Source organism: Vulpes lagopus, chromosome 11 (assembly GCF_018345385.1).
Source record: "Vulpes lagopus strain Blue_001 chromosome 11, ASM1834538v1, whole genome shotgun sequence".
NCBI lineage: Eukaryota > Metazoa > Chordata > Mammalia > Carnivora > Canidae > Vulpes > Vulpes lagopus.
In genome coordinates this window covers 104273437-104293333 of record NC_054834.1, presented here as the reverse complement: position 1 = coordinate 104293333, position 19897 = coordinate 104273437, and the positions used below count along the sequence as shown (strand labels likewise).

General features: G+C 42.8%; 1 protein-coding gene across 2 annotated transcripts in view; it reads left to right on the top strand.

The window, feature by feature from the left end:
- The window catches only part of CERKL (ceramide kinase like), a 109965-nt gene continuing 90068 nt past the window's right edge, over positions 1-19897 (top strand). For both annotated transcript variants that reach the window (XM_041722932.1, XM_041722931.1), the window contains exon 1: positions 1-303. In XM_041722932.1, the coding sequence (XP_041578866.1) occupies positions 81-303 (223 nt within the window). In that variant the 5' untranslated portion in view covers positions 1-80. The remainder of the gene's footprint in view (positions 304-19897) is intronic.

Here is a 19897-nt window from a genome sequence, read left to right as displayed (position 1 = left end):
CGGGCCGCGGGAGCGCGGCCTCCACCTCCGCCGCGAGGCCTCCGCAGACCCCCGGCTCCCGCCCCGCCTGCGCGTCGGCCATGCCCCGGGGGAGGCGCGGCGGCCGGGTGAGCGCCCTGGAGGGCGGCCCGGAGGAAGCAGCGGCCCCGGCGCCGGCGGCGGGGGCGTCCCAGTCACAGCCCCCCGCGGCGGCCGCGCAGACCCTGCTTCGGGGCATCTTCGAGATCCGGCGGAGCAGCTGCGACGTGGTGCTGAGCGAGCGCGCCCTGAGGTGGCGGCCCATCGTCCCCGAGCGCCCCGCGGGTCAGTGCTCCCGGCTCCCCCCCTGCGCCCCGGCTCCCTCCCGCCCCACCCCGCGCTCCCTCCCGCACCTTGCGCTCCCCGGGCACCTCCCGCCTCCCCCCAGCCGCGCTTCCTCCTGCACCCCGCGCTCCCCGGGCTCCTCCCCACACTCCTCCCCGCCCCCTGCACCCCGGCTCCCCGCCCCCCCCGCTCCCTCCCGCACCCCGCGCTCCCCGGGCTCCTCCCCACACTCCTCCCCGCCCCCTGCACCCCGGCTCCCCGCCCCCCCCGCTCCCTCCCGCACCCCGCGCTCCCCGGGCTCCTCCCCACACTCCTCCCCGCCCCCTGCACCCCGGCTCCCCGCCCCCCCCCCCGCTCCCTCCTGCACCTTGCGCTCCCCGGGCACCTCCCCGCACCCTGCGCCCCGGCTCCCCGCCCCCCCCCCGCTCCCCCCCGCACCCCGCGCTCCCCGCACCCTGCGCCCCGGCTCCTCCCCCGCGCTCTCCCCCCCGCCCCCTGCGCCGGCCCCCCAGGCTCCTCCCCGCACCCACCCCGCGCTCCCCCCCACAGCACCCCCTCTGGCTCGGGCCCCGAGCTCCGTACCCCCTGCCCCCCCACCCCCGGCCGTTCCCTGCGGCGAAGTCTCACTCAGCTGCGGTGTTGCGACCCAGAAAACAAAGACCTGGGCCCCGGGGCGGGGTGGGGGGGGGCTCTTCCAAACTCGCGCACTTCGGGCCTGGCCTCCGGGAGGGCCGCCCCCCCCCCTCCCCGCCGAGGGCGCGCCCGGGTCGGACCCAGCCCCCGCCCCCCCGCGGCCCTCCCCTCCCCTCCCCCCCTCCCCTCCCCTCCCTCCCTCCCTCCCCTCCCCGGCGCGGTCCCGGAGCTGCGCGTCCGTCCGGTTACCCCGAGCCCAGGGCCGGGCGCGCTTGGGGAGGTCGCGGCACCGCCTTCACGACACGACTATTTCGAGTCTTAGAGACGGTTTCCGGGAAAACCCTCGGGGCGGGGGCGCCGCTTGTCCCGGCTGAAAACCCACTTAAGAAGATTAAAACAAACAGGGGCCTCCCCGGGCTGGGCCCCAGGCACCCCGCGCTCCCCGCATCGCGGAAACCTGTTTCTGCTTTAAAGTTTCTTTGCAAAGCGCAGCCGAGCCCCCCCGCCCCCCCCGCGCCCCGCCTGGTGAGTTCTCTGCCGGGCCCACGGTCCTTGCTCACACGCAGCTTAATTTAAAATGTTCTCGGGGGATCCCTGGGTGGCGCAGTGGTTTGGCGCCTGCCTTTGGCCCAGGGCGCGATCCTGGAGACCCGGGATCGAATCCCACGTCGGGCTCCCGGTGCATGGAGCCTGCTTCTCCCTCTGCCTGTGTCTCTGCCTCTCTCTCTCTCTCACACTGTGACTATCATAAATAAATAAAAATTAAAAAAAAATAAAAAAATAAAATGTTTTCGGGTGTTCTGAAGACCCAGGTGGGCTGTTTTATTGAAGCCCTACGTTAAGAGTGACGGTATCTGACTGCTGAGGTAGGTTGAATGGCAGCGGTGGGGGTGGACATCCCGGTCTCCTTCCTGATCTTAGGGGAAAGGCTCCCAGTGCTCCCCCATTGAGAATGACATTTGCTGTGGGCTTTTCGTAGGTGGCTTTTAAGATGCTGAGGAATGTTCCCTCTATCCCTAGGTGGCTTTTAAGATGCTGAGGAATGTTCCCTCTATCCCTACACTCTCAAGAGTTTTGATCAGGAATGGATGCTCTATTTTGTCAAACGCTTTCTCTGCATTAAAGGCATTCGAATTGGCAAAGAAGAAGTCAAGCTCTCCCTCTTGGCCGATGACATGATACTCTACATAGAAAACCCAAAAGCCTCCACCCCAAGATTGCTAGAACTCATACAGCAATTTGGCAGCGTGGCAGGATACAAAATCAATGCCCAGAAGTCAGTGGCATTTCTATACACTAACAATGAGACTGAAGAAAGAGAAATGAAGGAGTCAATCCTATTTACAATTGCACCCCAAAGCATAAGATACCTAGGAATAAAGCTGACCAAAGAGGTAAAGGATCTATACCCTAAAAACTATAGAATACTCCTGAAAGAAATTGAGGAAGGCACAAAGAGATGGAAAAATATTCCATGCTCGTGGATTGGCAGAATTAATATTGTGAAAATGTCAGTGTTACCCAGGGCAATTTACACGTTTAATGCAATCCCTATCAAGAGCGAGGGATATGGACATAGAATTCTGGTTTTAAGTCCGTTTGAGTTTGGGAGGATGTCGAGGTGTGTAAGTTCCCCAGAGCTCGGCTTAGCCTAAGAGTCCACTTAACCTGACAATGAAGGCGAAATTCTACAGAATTGAAGTGAGATCTTGCTCAGTGAGAGGTCATACAAGGTGGTGTTGCAGGGCCAGTGCACGAAAAGGTAAATCATGAAATCAGAAAGGAAAATGTCTTAAATGGAGTGGTGATAGAGGAAAGGTAGGCTTACCTGTGTTCCTGGAAGTAGAATTTAAAGACTATAAAAGCTGAAAGTTTTTTTTTTTTTTTAATTTTGCTCCAAAGCCAGTTGTTTTTCTTTCATCTAGGTGTGTTGCTTTTTTTTTTTTTTTGTTACTTTTTTCTTAACACTAGTGTGCAAACAGCTTCAGGCCCTTAAAATTGAAGTACAGAGTCCTCGCTGTTTCCTAAAAACTTCTGTTTATAGAAGAAACAGATACTTTGCTTAGTAAACTGAGTGGGAGAAGGAAAGGTGTTAGGAGACAAGTGTAACAGTGGGAAATAATCTCTGGTGTGGAGTTAGTTTAGCTGTGAATGCTGAAAGAGCCAGGAAATCGGTCCCGATAGTAGAGGAAGAGCTCTATCAGTTACCATCTGTGGGGAGAGGTGCTGTGGAAGGAGGTGGTGGGCGAGACCGTGTCCATTGCTCCCTGGCCAGGGCCTGGCTCTTTCAGGAAAGGGTGGGGTGGGATGGGGTGAGGTCACTGGGCATTATTAGATCATACACAGGAATGTTTGCAAGACTACTCAGTTTTCTTTTTAAGATTTTATTTATTCATGAGAGAGGCAGAGACCTAGGTGGAGGGAGAAGCAGGTTCCCTGGAGGGAGCTCAATGCAGGCCTAGATCCCGTGACCCTGGGACCACACCCTGAGCCACCCAGTCATCCAAGACCGCTCAGTTTTTAAACCCCAGAGTGCCTTCCTTAGTAGCTTTTAAAAGTAGATTTTATTTTTTTAGAGCGATTTGAGGTTCACTGAAAAATTGAGCAAAAGGTATAGAGACTTCCCGATGCCCCCTACCCCCTATACGGGCACAGCCTCCCCTGTTACCAACATTCCTCACCGGAGTGGTACGTTTGTTACAGTTCATGAACCTGCATGGACACGTCATCACCCAGAGTCCAGAGTTTAGATTTCACTCTTGATGATGTTGTACATTCTATGGGTTTTGACAAATTTATAATAATGTGTGTTTCAGGTTTTCCAGAGAAACAGAACTTTGGCTATATATTTGAGGAGATCTGTGGGATTATGGAGGCTGAGCTGTGCCACTGGATGTCATCTGCAAGCTAGAGAACAAAGAAGGCCCGTGGTATTATTGAGACCAAATCTGGAGGCCTGAGAAGCAGGGAAGCTGATGTGTAACTCAGACTAGATCTAGATGGGGGGAAAAGGGTGTTCAGAGCATCTCTGTCTTGTTTACTGTCAGTATCCTGAGGAGTGCCTGACACATAGTTGTTGAGTGAATTTGTTAACTGGTCTCACGAACTTTAGTTTTGCTTATTGCATTGTACTCTTTAGTAAACTGCTACTTAATAGTGAGGTTTCATCACCTGCAGGAGTATCCCCTCCATTTTTTGTGAAAAGTATCGGAACTCTTCTATAATTTTTTTTAAATTTTTATTTATTTATGATAGTCACAGAGAGAGAGAGAGAGGCAGAGGCAGAGGGAGAAGCAGGCTCCATGCACCGGGAGCCTGATGTGGGATTCGATCCTGGGTCTCCAGGATCGCGCCCTGGGCCAAAGGCAGGCGCCAAACCGCTGCGCCACCCAGGGATCCCGGAACTCTTCTATAAAAAAAAAAATTCTTATACTAACGTTGGCCTACTTCTCCACGTTGGGTGTCTTGACCAGAGGTTCCATCTTGCTCAGCCGCAGGGTGGTAAGCACTGACCTGGGCATGGAGTGACCAGGATGCTACCATTATGATGTAAAATACGTGCATGAAAGGGCATCATCTGTTCAGAACATGTTGTTTATTGTCTGCGATGTCACCTAGTGATCTTTCTATTGGAATTTTAAAATCTGGCCATTTTACTTGTGGAATCCTGAGTTTACTCATGTGACTATAAAGTAATTACCCAGTTAGCTGTGATCTAGAAAGGAGCAAAATCCCGAAGAAAGGGGGAGTGGGATCAGGTGAGTTCTTTGAGGCCAGACAAGTCTGGGTCAGGGGACCCTGTCTAGGCAAAGCCAACTGAGCGTAGTGCCCCAGTGTGGGTAGCCCACAACACAGTGCCTGGAACTAGGGTGGAGGGTGTCGGAAATGAAGGGTGCACAGGGAAGGGGGCATGGGCAGATGTCTTAGCCCTTCACTTGTGCTGTTACTGACTCAGATAGATTCAGTGTTTTTGAAAGCATCACCGATTGCCTCTCTGCGTTGATCTCCGCCAAGGACAGACTCCCCGGCGTGCTTGCTTAGCATGTAGTAAGCTTCTACTTGAGATGTTCAGTGAAAGCAGAAGATAGAAGCATTTTTGTGTATTCCCAAGGCAGGATCTGCTTACTGTACCTCGTGACTGGCTGGATAATATTTTACCATAAAGGAAAAGCTACTGGTGTGGAGAGTTAGTAATGGGTAGGATTAGGCTGTATTAAGCTCAAATTCTAATACACTTAAGAATGATCAATTTTGGAATTTCTATGACAGGAATACCAAATGCCCCCAAATCTCTCTCTGCCATTGCACACGGGAATCATCACCGTTTACTAATGAATAGCACCTTGAGGTATGAAAAACAGGATGGGATCTTATCATAGGTTCCCTAGTCCACGAGAGTAATTAAGTAGTTAATTGGCTACTCATGTTATTGGTAAGACTTCTGGTCAACAGTAGACTATTAAGTTTTAGGCGAGTCAAGAATTATATGTGGATTTTTGAGTGCACGTGGGTCAGTACCCCCCAAACCCTGCATTGTTCAAGGGTCAACTGTATGTAATTGTCAAAACCCACCAACTCCGAAGTTGCTTTTTTCAAGAACATACCCATTGTCATAGACTTTGGGTATTAGGACATCATAAATAAGTCTCAGGTTTGAATGATCGGTGGGGTCAACCGACTGGTGTGTGTGTGTCCTTTATAGCAGGACCTGCTCAGCCCTAACGGATTTCTAATAAGAAACACATGGGAAATACAGGCCCCTTCCTGCCCTTCACCAGCTTCAGGACATAGTGGACAGTCCTCTCAGCACCAGGCTTGTCTTTGGAGAAGAAGAAACCATTTTCTGATGGAATATTGTTGGTCAAGTCTAGTCATCCCATTTTTATGATGGACAAAAGGACGAGCTTATCCTTGATTTCATTTACTATAACTTTTAAGCAAATTTCAGGGCAAGGATTTTATAATGTGTCTGAGTAGTACCTGAATATTATGTTTTAAATACTAAGAAAAATGAGTTTCATATGTTACAACTTAAAATTCCTTATTTTTCATGGACTTAACTACTTCAGGTTACATAATTTCATGATTTGTTTTACCAAAGGGGTTGTTCCTACCCCCAACTCGGAGCTGAGTTGAATTAGAGCAGTTACCAGAAAGCGTTAGAGCGCTGGGCTTCACCATAAAGTCTGGGAAGTGTTTCTTTTATGAGTGTTAAAATGATCCACTTTACACATATAAACATTTGCTCGAGACTTACCAGTGTGAGAGGTAATGTGGAAAAATGTGAACATGAGAAAAAAAATAATTTCAAAACAACAAGAGTTAATGGTCGTTTGGGACTTAGCAGAGCTGGGTGCATTCTGAGTATTAATCTGCCTAAGCTGTTGGGGAACAGATGTACGTGAAACAGATCCCAGTCTTGTGTACATCCAAAGTGAGACATCTGTCGGTGGACCTTGTGGTCAGAAATAATGGAAGCAGGGGTTAAACCCCAAAATGACCTGTTACGTGAATTATTGAAGGATTAATTACTCAGTAAAACCTGCTTTGATTTATCAGTCTACATGTTAAGAAAATACTTCTTTTAAAAAAATTGTCAGGCTGTTCCTAAGATGTAAAATTTGAAGGAATTTTTTTAAAAAGATGGGTATGAAAAAATCAAGGTCGCCAAGGAACTGCGTGTGCTGCTTATGAAGTTTTTAAAAGTCTTGGAAAGATCTGTTAGCCTAGTATGTAGATCTTAAATAGTCCTGTTGTATAAAAGCTTCTTGTTAAATAAAGTAAATCGGTCCGCACAGAAGAACAAATGTAGAGTGAATCTCTAGAGATGACTCTTGGCTTGTCCTTTCTGGGGTGACGGGATGTTCAGTATCTGAACCGCCCAGTACTGTTGTTCCACCTGAAATGTGGCTAGTGTGGCTGAGTAACTGAATTTTTAATTTTATTTGAATTGAGTAGCCGCACATGGCTAGTGGTGATCACAGCGGCTAAGACTCTCTAATGCATCCAGAGTTGCAGTTGTTAATTTCCTGTGTTCCTGGGTGTCGTTTTTAATATTTATTTCTATAGGAAGGTACAGTTTTCAAATCGCAATGTAATTTTAAGTGATACGGTCCTACAACCTGCGCTACCAATTTAAAGACAAAGCCACCGAGTGTAGAGATGGCAAAGTCCTTTAACATATTTTGTGAATCCCCCCCCCCAAAAGCTCTTGTAATTACAAACTAAGTGGCTGATAAATAGTTCAGTTGAAGTCTTTTTTGTAAAAATTACTGTATTGTTGCTCATGGTTGTTGTGATGTACTTGAATTGAGATTTAGCGGACTTAATCGGTTTCTTACTATAGACATAGTGTATATGGGCCAAGTGGTCTAGCCTGTGTACCCCAGCTCCCTAAGAGTCTGCATATTACTGTTGTTCCTCAAACATGTGGCACCATCTGAGGGCAAGTACTCTTAAAAACTTGATCTACTTTTATGTCCCCCCCATTCTTTTGCCCTCTCCCCCACAGGGGGATCTTTGGACCTAGAACGGGCACATAAATATCTTTCTAGAAGTGGGGAACGGTGCTTACGCTGAAGCCAAGGGACTTAAAAAACTGAGAGTTCAGCGTTTGGATCAAGGTCAGGAAAGCAGAGGGGTTGATCCAGCTGGAAGCAGGAGGACCTGAAGCGAAATGCAGAAGTCTAAACATGAAGCTAAAGGATCGCAGGGCCACGTAGTAGATAATGGGATTGACGGGTAGGCTGGATGCACGGGAGGATGTCCTTGCCTGGGCTGGACATTTTTGTGTCCTCTGTATTTTGGGAAAAAATGGGCCATCCTTGGTTAAAGGAGTGGGGATGTGATGGACCTACTGCACTGGGATCTCGGTACTGCTGCACTCGTCCTGAACCTCAGGGCCTATCCTGCAGAGTCTGTTTCTTGACTAGGTCATTCAATTACGTTTAAAATATCGACAAACCTACAAACATCGGTCCTCAACGTGGGCTTCTAGAAGTCTCCCATGTGACTGTATCCTGCCCACGTTTTGGAACAACTGGTAGTACCTGCTGGACGAGTGCTATCTGGTTGTGTGTGTAGTATGAGGGAAAGGAGGGAATTCTTAGTGGCCGTGGCTCTTCCCAGGCTCTGAAGTTTTCCAAAAGCAGTATGTGATGAAAGAGGCAAAAGAAAAGAGAGATAGATGGAGTTTGAAGGGTATTAAATCTTATGCTAACTTTTGGCACGTGAACCAGGAGCTGATGTCAGGTTCTGATCAATGGCTGAATCAAGAGGCAGAGAGGCAGGCAGGTATGCATACCAAAAATAAATAAATAAATTAATTAATTAATAAATTAATAAAAAACTGGCATACTGCTATGCACTTATGGTAAGCCTAAAGATAAGTCTACAATAATATACCAGCTGGCATCAGGGAATTCCTATGTATATTCCAGGATTTTAATCAGAAACAGTGTTCTAGAAACTACTGCCACACAACAGCGTCCAGTGTTTGGAAACAGAGAACGTTGATGGATGTTTGCTCTGCCAAGACCTGTGCCAAGTATCTTATCTTGTTTAATCTTCCCAGTGAGATTATGTAGTCTAGGTAGGATTTTTATCCCTCGGGCTCAGAGATGTTAAGTAACTCGTCCAAGGTCATACTAACCGTGGAGTTCAAAGCCAAGCATTCCGACCGGCGAGCCCATACTGTGCCCATGAGGTTCTGGTGCTTCTTGGATCCAGCAAGAAGGAATTTCCCCTAAGAGTCTCTCTCGTGAGCGAGTGAGCAAGCGAGCATAATGGGTCAAACCAAAACCTCTAATAGAACAGTTTCATTGGACTTTTCCAGGCCTTTAAGACCCCTCTACCATGGAGATCACATTATTCTTCTCTGGGTACTTCCGTTTCTCAGTCCAGGCTAAAAGAGAGACAAAGGAATTTTTGAAGTTTTTTTTTTTTAAAAAACTGTTTTCAGTATGGAAAACTTGCAACATAGCCAAATGTACGAAGCCTAATAGAAGCCTCCATATACAACCCAGGGAAGGGTGAGGCTCTCTGTAACACGTTGGCCTTGAAATTGTTTAAACTCAGCCTTGTTTCATTTATGCTCTGGCTCTTTCCCTTATTTCTCTGGAATAGTTGGAAGCAATTCCTAGACCTCATAAATTGCATCTATAAACATTTCAGCATGTATCTCTAGGAGGTAAGGATTTAAAAAATAGGCACAATATGATCACAAAACCAGGCTTCCTAGTTAAAACGACACCCTATATCCTCAAATATCCAGGCAGTGTTCATAGTCTCCTGAGTGTTTCTCTCTAAATAGGAATCAACGGTAATGAGGTTGGTTTTGCAGTTGGTTGCTGGGTCTTTAATATCTTTTAATCCACAGATTCCTCGTTCTTTTTCCTGGCAGGTTGGTTGTTTTTCCTGAACAAACTGAATTGTCCGCCCTGTAGTTTCCCATAGGAATATGAGAAGTTTCCTGGGTGGGGGAGGGGTGTGCAGGTGTCTGAAAGGTAAAAGTAGAGGGAGACAGATAAGGAGGGATACCCTAGTGACTGTGAGGCCAATCTGACACCTGTAAAAGGGGGAATAAGACAGGTGGGGACGGGGGAGCCTCAGCCCATGATGCATATCTGGTCAAGTCTTTGCTTACCTAGGGTGAGATTTGGGGGTGTATGGGGGGAAAAGATTGCTCATTAGGAGTCCCCCTTGGGCAGCAATGGCCAAACCTCAACTGTGTTTAGTCATGGGAATGATGTGACCTCACTGATGACATTGAGGTAGATCCTGAAGGGACCAACAACTAACTTCATATGAAATGGGTTTCAATTTACAGCAATGCCGATTTCTTACTAATTCTCAAACTCTCCTACTCTGGCAATGTTCATGATTGGGAACCCCTCCAAGTTGACTTCCAAGTCCTTTCGACATTCCCTCAGCTATCTCCCATAGTTTCCTTGCTTTCTGGAATTGCAAGATATTCCAGGCTCATCTTGAACATGTCACGCCTCAGGCATTGCATCCAGCTGCCATCAAGGAAGCTTTCGTTCCTTTTGTTGGGTAGTGGTGTTTAGAGGCCACAAATTGAGCCCCGGTATTTCCTTCCGTTTTACAGTTTGTTTTTTAAACCGAGCTGGGAAGTGTGTATTTTTTCTTCTAAAAAGAAAATGCGTCATGGAATTATGCTGATACTTCCAGTTTAAGTTTAGGACTAAAAGGTTTTTACTTTACCTCTTTTCTGCTCTTCTTAAAATCCTGATTTTTTTTTTTAACCGCAACAATATCATTGCTCAGTGACTTTATCTTATAACACCTGTAAATCACAGAATAACAACACCAGTGCTGCCATCAGTGGTGTAATTTCTGAAAGCCCCTTAAGATCATTCTGTAACTTTTTGTTGTTGCCATCAGAGTGCACACCACCCAGGGTATATGCCCTGTGTAGTCAGTCAAATTACTGTGTTTTAAAGACGCTTAAAATCATTCCTATCTCTGATGTCATATCCTCAACTCAATACACAGAATTATCTGTTTCATTTTGTTTTTGATTTTGGGAATTTTTAAAAGTCCAATTTTATTTGATAATTATGTAAGGATATTTATAAGGTTCCAGAGTCAGACCTGCTAAACTATATTCTGAAAAGCGTAACTTTCTGTCTGTATCCTTTCTACACGTTTTTTCCCTTCCTATCATAGGTAAGATTGTCTTTCATTTATTCATTTGTAAATATAAGTGAACATGTGTGTGTACATGTTTGCTTATGTGTATATATATTCTCCTTACCCAGCCCCTACCTACCTTCTTAAATTCATGGTAGCGTGCCATATTTTTCCCACATTTATTTTTTTTAATAATATACTTGACATAACATGCTGTAGTGAAAGTCCGCATTTGCTTTTCTATCTACACAGTAAGCTACTCTGTACTGTAGTTTATTGAACCAACTCTCCATTGAAGGATTTGGGTTATTTCTAGTCATTTTTGCTACTGGAAATAGTATTGTAATGGAAAACCTTACATGTCCTTTTGTATTTTTTTTCCAGTATATTTTTGGAGTAGATTCCTGGAAGTCGGATTGTTGACTCAAAGAATAAATACCTATTTAATTTTTAAATAGATTTTAGGTTTTAGAGCAGTTCTAGGTTCATAGGAAAATTAAGCAGAAGGTGCAAAGATTACCCATGTACTCCCTGCCTGCCTGTATAGTTTTGCTCAATATTTCCAAGTCACCTTGTGAACACTATACTATTTGGCCTTTTTATCATTGTATGAGGACACCTGTTTCTGTGAAGTTTCTTCCAAAGAGTATATTGCCAAAGTTTTGAAAAACCTACCTGATAGATGAGAAATTATATTTCCCCATAGTTTTAATTTCTGTTTTTCTCATTAAATCATTCATGCTTTTAGCTTATTTCTCCCAATATTAGGGAGCACCTAACCGAGCATGCTGGGTTTTCTGATAGGCTACAGAGATGCTATAATCTGACACAATTTTGGCTTCCAAGTATTCACAATCTGTAGGGAGACTTATTGGCAAAATTACTAGTGGTCTGTCTTATGTGCAGTTGAGGTATTACAGGGCATTATAAACACACATGGAAGTCAGTTATAACTGGAGGCATTTGTTTTTTAAAGCAAGTGACTTTGGGTTTTGAGAAGGCATTCATGGAACCAGGATGGATTATAAATGGGCTCCGCACTGAAGAGCCCATTTCAGTGGCTGGTATACCAGGAGCTCCAGGAGACAGTGTATGTTGGCGGGGAGATTGGGGAGGTGAGGCTAGATGAAGGGATATTGTCAGAGATAGAATTTAGAGGATATGGGGCTTGAGGGAAGGGGAAAAAACAATGAGGTTTTTAACATGTGTGATGGAATGGATAGTGGACACTGCTAAAATTCTCAGATTAGCAAAATGAGAAAGTATCTTACTTGAAATGCATCGTACTATGCATCCAATATTGCCAGTGACTAGCACAATGTCCAAACAGAAGGGAAATTGAAAGCTTGAAAAATGCATAAGCTGGAGAAATGGCTCCTGGAGGACTGTAAGCTGAACCCTGTAAAGTTTCAGGTCTCTGTTTTTTGTGAGCCTTGGGCTGTCTCTTGTGTCCTGTTTGTTATTAGGTTGAGGCTACTTTAAAAAACAAAGCTATTTTCAGGAAACATTACTCATTAAATATTGGAGATAAAGCTATGATCTTTGTATAGTGTATAGCCATAATATTTTGGTATTATTAACATTTTTAAAAACCAATGAAATTATTTTAAACACATCAACTTTTGCATGTAGAAAATAAATTAAAAAAAATTTTTTTAAATTTATTTACAATAGTCACACAGAGAGAGAGAGAGAGAGAGAGAGAGAGAGGCAGAGACATAGGCAGAGGGAGAAGCAGGCTCCATGCACCGGGAGCCTGACGTGGGATTCGATCCCGGGTCTCCAGGATTGCGCCCTGGGCCAAAGGCAGGCGCCAAACCGCTGCGCCACCCAGGGATCCCATAGAAAATAAATTTTCATATATCATTTTAAACCTGGAAAAAAATCCATTTCATAAAATCAGAGGATTTTTGTCTGATACAGATACTCCAAATTAAACTTTTAAGTATACTGAATGTTACACATAATCCAAAGTACTTTCTATGTCCATCTGTGCAGAAAGAATAAAATCAATAAAATTAAGCAACTGTTGGCATATAACGGTTCCTTATTTGTGGCATGTTTTCATGTATTGAAACTGTAAAGGGAAGATAGTGTATGTTTTGTTGTTTTCATCATATAGATAGACACTTATTACAGTTAAAATCTTGGATTGTAATGCATTTTTAAAGTCCCGTTCATAACCCACTTATTTTAGATACTTTATTTAAATACTTAGGGTAAACTAAGACATCTAGATATTTTTGTCATGGGATTTGATTTATAATATCTTATTTCAAAAGTAGAATTTTTTTTCTAAAAATATTTCCATTTCTTAGAATTAGCATTTTTTATATTTGGGGGGAAAATTGTATTATAGCTTCTGAATTAAAGACAAATTTATCCTTTTCCCGGATTGTTTGAATGTCTTACACTGGGGCCAAACTTACTCTATTACTGGGCTTCATGTTATGGAATTATCTTATGGGTGAACTGAATTTTACCAAATCTTCTTGATCCTTGAACACTTTACTAGGTGAATGCCAGAGATTGCTGCTTCCATGCAGAAGCACTGGATGCAAAGTATGTGCATTGAAATTCTAAGAGCTTTTTCAAATTTAACTTTCCTACAGTATGACGTGAATCCCAACAATTCGTATACAAAGTTATGGCATACCTTTTGGCTTTGGCTTTAGTCAATAACAATTAGCGTCCATTGTGTACACTGTATATTTTGGGGGTCAAAGCTGATAATACTACATTATTTGCAGCTTTCCATTACAATAATGACCTAGCAGTTACCAATTGCTTAAATACTGAGTATAGGGCACCAAGTTGAACCATGTATTTTGAACTGAAGAACACATGTTCATATCCTAAACTCATCAAATATTACCATTAGCTTGGAAAACAACAGCTATTTTCACCATTATTCTTGAGTAGCCTGAAGAAATCAGAGTCAGAGGCGCCTATAAAAACTTTAGTGTTCTTATTTGGCTAACATTCTGCCTTTGTAAGAGTCTCAAGAAAATCAGTTAAATGCAAACTCTGAAAATTCAACACACCGTCCATCATCTTCAGTTTACCATTAAACAATACTATGCCCTGGTTATAACCCTCTAATTTTATTTTTTCACTGTAATGAAAGTACTGGTCATTATTGCTGCCACTGATGCTCTTTTGTCTGCACATACTGTTGCAACATAATGTGTTGTGCATTTGATACGGATATTACCATATTGCCATAAGGAGCTGCTATTATTTTAGACACCAACTGATTCCATGATAGTGTCAGATTTCTTTAACATATGCTTATGTTTTTGTACAAATGACCTCAAGAAACATCTGCTAGTTTTGTGGTGGTATCTACTGTTTCTTTTTTAGGATTTGACCTGTCAGTCACTTTTTAATGTGAATCTACAGTATTTCATTAGAGTAGGCTCACTGTTTTTTTTTTTTTAATGCTGTTGATATTAATTAATAACATCTATGGCATAACTCAGAAGGAAACTGAAGCTGCCTGTGCACATTATTTTAAAATATCTTTTCATGATCGCTCTTTTAACTTTTTTGCTGTTGATACTTTAAAATGCAAAAGAGCCCTCTTTGAGTTTTACAAAAAGTGTATTGTAGTTGTGGGGTATCATTGGGCCGTTCGTGTCCTGGGCTGATTGCTAATCTTTCTTAGTATCTTTGATGAGTTTGGAAGGACAGGCAAAGGAAAGGGAAGCAAAGTTTCTATGAAGTCATGATATTTTTGCTTGAGGGTACTGGAAAAACTTCTAGAGAGCATAAACCATTGATTATGTTCTAGGTGGAATGTCTTCTTTTACTCGCTTTGATGTGACTCTGATAAAACAACGACCACACATTTCCATTGTCTGGCATTTTCTTTTCTGCATTCCTCTTTGTTCTTTTTTTTTCTTTTCTTTAAGACCTAGCTGTTGATTCAAAGAAAGCAGTATGATTATATATTTATGGTATTTAAAACATCAAAATGAAAGAACGGTCTCTGAATAGCAATAGGGGTCCATGTTTTCCAGAGGGAAATGTATAAACAGATTTTTTCCAACCCATTTATTAGAGGACATTGTCTCTAAAATCGTCTTTCCTACATGTCTTATACTAAATCTAAACCCAACAAAGCAAATGTGCATAAGAGGTATAGTCCTCCTCACAGTATATATCGGTGTCGTTCAGATAAGAACTAGACTAGCTTACTTTTCTTCTCTTTTCCATGCATCAGCTGCTGGACTCCTTCAGATTTTAAGCATCTTCTCATTTACATCTCTGGGCTCATGCAGTAACTCTTGCTGCTCTTAGGCTCTCTCTGTCCCTTGGGTGACTTATGTCATTAGGACAGCCTTCTGTCCCCTACTTGCCATCCCTTGGCTGAAACTGAGTGGAGGCCCTTGCCAGTTACCTGAGGTGCTGGACCTGCTGTGGCTCCGCTTTGGCCTCTGTGACGTCTGCGCGCCTTCCACGCCAGAACGTGGTTCTGTGAGGGGAGACAGCATTCCTGAAAGCTTCAGTGTCAGTGGTAGGGCCAAGCGAGGCTGTGTTGAGGGCCTAAGCAGCTTTCTTTTAGGCCTGAAATAGGAGAGGCAGGGGCCTCAAGGTCCCTTGAGAAAGACAGATTTCCCTCCACCCCCTGGGCCCAACACTCAACCATTTAAGTGGGTTAGTGGCCTGGACCCAAAGGGGAGTATAATTCTCCCAAATAGTGGTTTCGTTTACCTCTGGGTCTGGTGGGTGTAAGACGAACGAAGGGAGGTCCCCCCATATCTTTGCTCGCCTCCGGTAGAGCAGACCTTTGACTTTCAGTTCTGGCTTCCAGGCCTCTGACCCCCTTCCCTGGGCAAGATCCTTAGGGACAGGGGATCTTCACGAAGAGTTTTTAGGTGCTGGGTGTATCTGGAAACCTATTTGAAGTAGAGAGACTCTGGAGGGATTTTCCTTTAGATACTTGTTTCTGCCTCCACCGTTTGTTGTTGTTAGTTTTTAGTGCAGGGAATTTGGTCTGTAGGATCCTGGTGGGGTGGAGGAGGGGAAACCGAATTACACATCTTTGCATTCATGTTATGTGGTGCCTGGTGTGACGTCACGAACAGGTGGGCCCGTGATTGTTTCCTTGATGCTCTTTTTAAGAAGTCAATTATATCACTGGGAATGGAAGACTAGCAAAATTAATTTGTTGATTGCATTCTTTAAAGAAATCTCGCATGCATGTTCACAAGAGAAATCGGGGGTTTCTCCCTTAAAGGACAAAGCTTTGTTTTGTTTTTAATGAGACACACTCTTTATAATTAAAACAAAATCCTAGAGTTAAGGGATTACTGTCTTAAATAATTGGATTTCTTTCATTTGTTTCCCTGATCCCCATATATGAGAATAAATCTAGTGGTGTCTTAGGATAATACATATTTACAGATTAAATAGTTCTAACCACCGAACTTTATTAACGCCTCCCAAAGTTCTCACATGATATAGAAAGTAATGTAAGGTCGGGAACTTATTTTAGATTTGGGAAGGGCACAGACACAGAAACTCAGAAATTGGTTGAAAACAACAGAAGCAAAAAAAAAAAAAAAAAAAAAAACAACAAAAAACAGAAGCTGTGAAAACACTTTTGAAAACTTATTGATCTTCGCAATACATTGTTCAAATATAAATAGGCTCATTATTTGCATAATTTTCTTTAACCCTGCCCTTAAAATATGAAATTTAGTATTATATGCTTTTTCTTTGAGATAAATGCTTTTCTGGTATTTTAATGTCTGAGGATGGTTTGGCTTAAAAATGGTTAAGGTTTAAGTGATGTCAGGGAAGAGCAAAATGCAAATGGCCAGCAGTTGTTACTTTAGAAAAATTCACAGAATAAGCTTTGTTCCCCTCTCTCTTTTCTTTTTCTTTCTTTCTTTTTTTTTCTTTTTTTTGTCTCCATGCTCCAGAGTCCTTTTCTAAGACTCTTAAATCATGTGTGAGCCTGGGAGAGGACAAACATTAGAGTAAGTGGTAAGAAGGGGGAGTATTTGCCTTGAGGCAACGTATTCCTCATCTGGGACCTTAGTAAAGCCTTCCCTTCAGCCCCTGAAATCAGAATCTGAGCTCCCAGGGCGGAGGCTGTCTTAGGGGCAGCAGGAATAGGGCCCAGCAGGAGTGACCTATGGTGGTAGGTGAGGGGCCACTGCTCTAGTTGGTCTGGGCTTTGATAAACATTTTCGAACTGACCTGTTTCTCTACCTCCTTCTGGGTCAGTCTTGACCCTAACTTTGCAGACTTGCTGTGCCCCAGTCCTCCTGGGTTTGGAAGCTCAAGGAGGCACTGGTTCTCGTTCTAGTGGGAGCAAAAATATCAAGGACTTGTGCAAGATTTTCTCTTTGATGCTGCAGGAAGACAACATGAGAAATAATTGTACATGGTACTTTCAAATCTACCCGTTTTTCAGTTAACTTCACCTGTCCCCTCTGGGCCAAGTTGTAGCACTTGCTATTTTAATTAATGCTCATCTAAAATAATTTAGTGTCTTCTCAATATATAAGTCTAGCATGATAACTAATGACAAGCTAGGCAATTAAAGCCTTTTCTCCTTTTGGCATTAAATATTCTTCAGTGTTCCCCCCTAGAAATGTTGGAATATACAAGGAAACAAAGATATATGATCAGTTTCTTTGCCATATTTTACTTGATAAGGTGTTGAGAAAAAAGGTCACCCGGCATGTGGTATTTTGTTATGGCAGCCCTAGCAGTCCAATACACCATCCTTCCTCAAGTTTTTCTTTTTTCTTTTTCTTTTTTTTCTTTTTTTCCCTGTGCCCTCCTGTGGCCTGCCTTCTGTGCACACATGGAGAAAGAAAGAGCTCTGTTTCTTCCTCTTCTCATAAGGATACCGGTTCTATCAGGTTAGGATACCACCCTTATGACCTAACTTAACCTTGAGTACTCATTAAAGGCCCTGTCTCCAAATATAGTCACTCTGGGAGATTAGGGCTTCATCATATGTATTTTGGAGAGGGGAGGGACACAATTCAGTGCCTAACAAGTGGGTTTACTCATTTAGCTAAATCTTTTGCAACGCTGAAAGTTGATTTTTTTATCCTCTCTCCTCCAAATTGCTGTTAACAGTGTGATGTATTTTTCTATTATTGTTTTTGATTTTTTAGAAAAATGGTTAATGTATGGTTACTTTCAAATTATATATAATACGAAGAAATAATAATGTTAGGAGTGTCGACCATATGAAAATGGTTTGAAAAGATGGGTTATTTCTTTTATTTGTAAGTAGGTTTCCTCCGCTCTAAATCTCTATGAACTGGGGCAATCTAATCAGCCTAAATGCAGCCAACAGTAATGTTTTAGTTATATTATAGCAGCTTTCAAAAGATAGTGAAATATATTTGAGTACCACTAACACAGTCATGAGTTTGCTTGACCTACTGAATTTTTCTGAAAGTGTGATAAATTCATAACTTCAATTTTTTTTTTTTTTGTCTGTGATTGCAAATGTTTGATGAGAGATGACTGTGTCTGATTTGTTTTCCTCTTGTTAAGGGTTCATTTCAGGTTTGGTCCTGAAATCAGTGTTCGTCATCTTTATATCTTTCTGGAAAATCTTGCCAATAAACAATTATCTTGCTAAGGAAAAGTTCTCAGGATTATCAGATTATTGCTCAACCCTAAAAGGCCATGCAGAGAAGTGATTTGGGTCAATATTGCTCTGCTTTCTTCAAGTCTGAACAATTCACTTCTGTGGTGCAATCAAAATACTGACCTACATTTTGAAAGTAAAACACTGTTCTGTTATCTAAATCCGCTGTGCTATTAAAGGGTGAAATACAGAAAAGAGGTCACCAGTTATTATTTTTTCTCCTGTCCTTGATTACAGGTTGCTTTTGTTGTTATTGTTAGATGATCTGCTTCTGAAAGGTAACTGAAATGAAAATTCACTAAGATTTCTATATGAAATCCTAGTAAAGATAACTCAGGATTGTTGAATAATGATGTTAAAAAAATGCTACAGCCCTATTAAAATCTAAGGCCTGAAATAAGTTAATTCTATTTGGGAATATTTCAATAAGAATTTAGCTTTGACTTTTGATAAATAAGAATGTTAAAAAATTCTTCTGCATGTTTAAGCTTTTAATACTTGAATCATTCTCCCTGAGGTTGGCATACAAGCGTGTCCCTTACTTTGGTTGGTAAAGGCTCTGAACATGCAAAGCGACAGATGTTATACCCAGCATAATTATATGTATCCTGGAAACACATCTTTATAGAGTGGAATTGGTTCTTGGGAAAACAAAAATTTGGCAAACAAAGGGCATTAAATTGCTGATCTCAGCAGTAATTACCTGGGATAGATTATAATAATCTTGTGGAGGTGGTAACAGCATCCATGCATTGGAAAAAAAAATGCAATTCTAAAATACATTAAAAGGAAAATGAACTTGTGTAAACTCTAGCCCATCTATCCCTTTAAAGAGCAGAAAAGCCCTTAATTTCTCCCCCCCCCCCTTTTTCTTTGGAAAATTCTTACAGCTCTCTAAGAAAGATTCCCGGTATTCTAAATCTTGATAATACTGGTTTTGACCATGTCTCTGTAAGGTTACTGCCTTTTTATTTTTAATGCCTACTGAAAATAGATCATTTTAAATAAATAAAATATTCCCTAATCTTCAAGCATCCAAGTAACTCTCTGAAACAAATTGGCCACTGTAAGATCCGTAGTTATTTGAACCAACAACCATACTGAAGCAGTGGTTTCTGTGATTTTGGTCTCTTCATTCCAAGGGCATCTTAAAGCACCCGCTCTCCGCTTCCTCAACAGATAAAGCAAAGCAGAGCTACTTAGGTCCGTGTCATGGAAGGTAAAATTATGTGAAGGTCAGTTGGAGAACCTTGGTGTCAAATTTTTCTTAAATAGGCACATAAAAAATTGTTGAGGTCCTTACAAAAACTTCAGAATTTGATGGTGTTAGTTTTTAGTCTAAAGCGTTTTAAAAGAAGAGGTGGTCAAGAGCTGGAGTCTGAATAGCCAGTTAGTACCAAGATCACCTAAATACAGTGTCGCTTATTTTTTTCACCCCCATAGAAAGATTTTGAACACAAATGAAACCTTTAGGACAAGATGTACTTTGAGAATATTCTGAAATAATTATGGATCTTGTTTGGCTTAGATGATGGGCATGCATTTTGTTGTTATTGATGATCATTTAGATATGCCATCACCGAATCTCAAATTTTTTTAGCAACTCCTTCACCTGTAAACTGGCGCAATGGCATAGTTTTCACATCTGTTGAGAAGTTGAAATGGTGCATAAGGAAGAGCGCA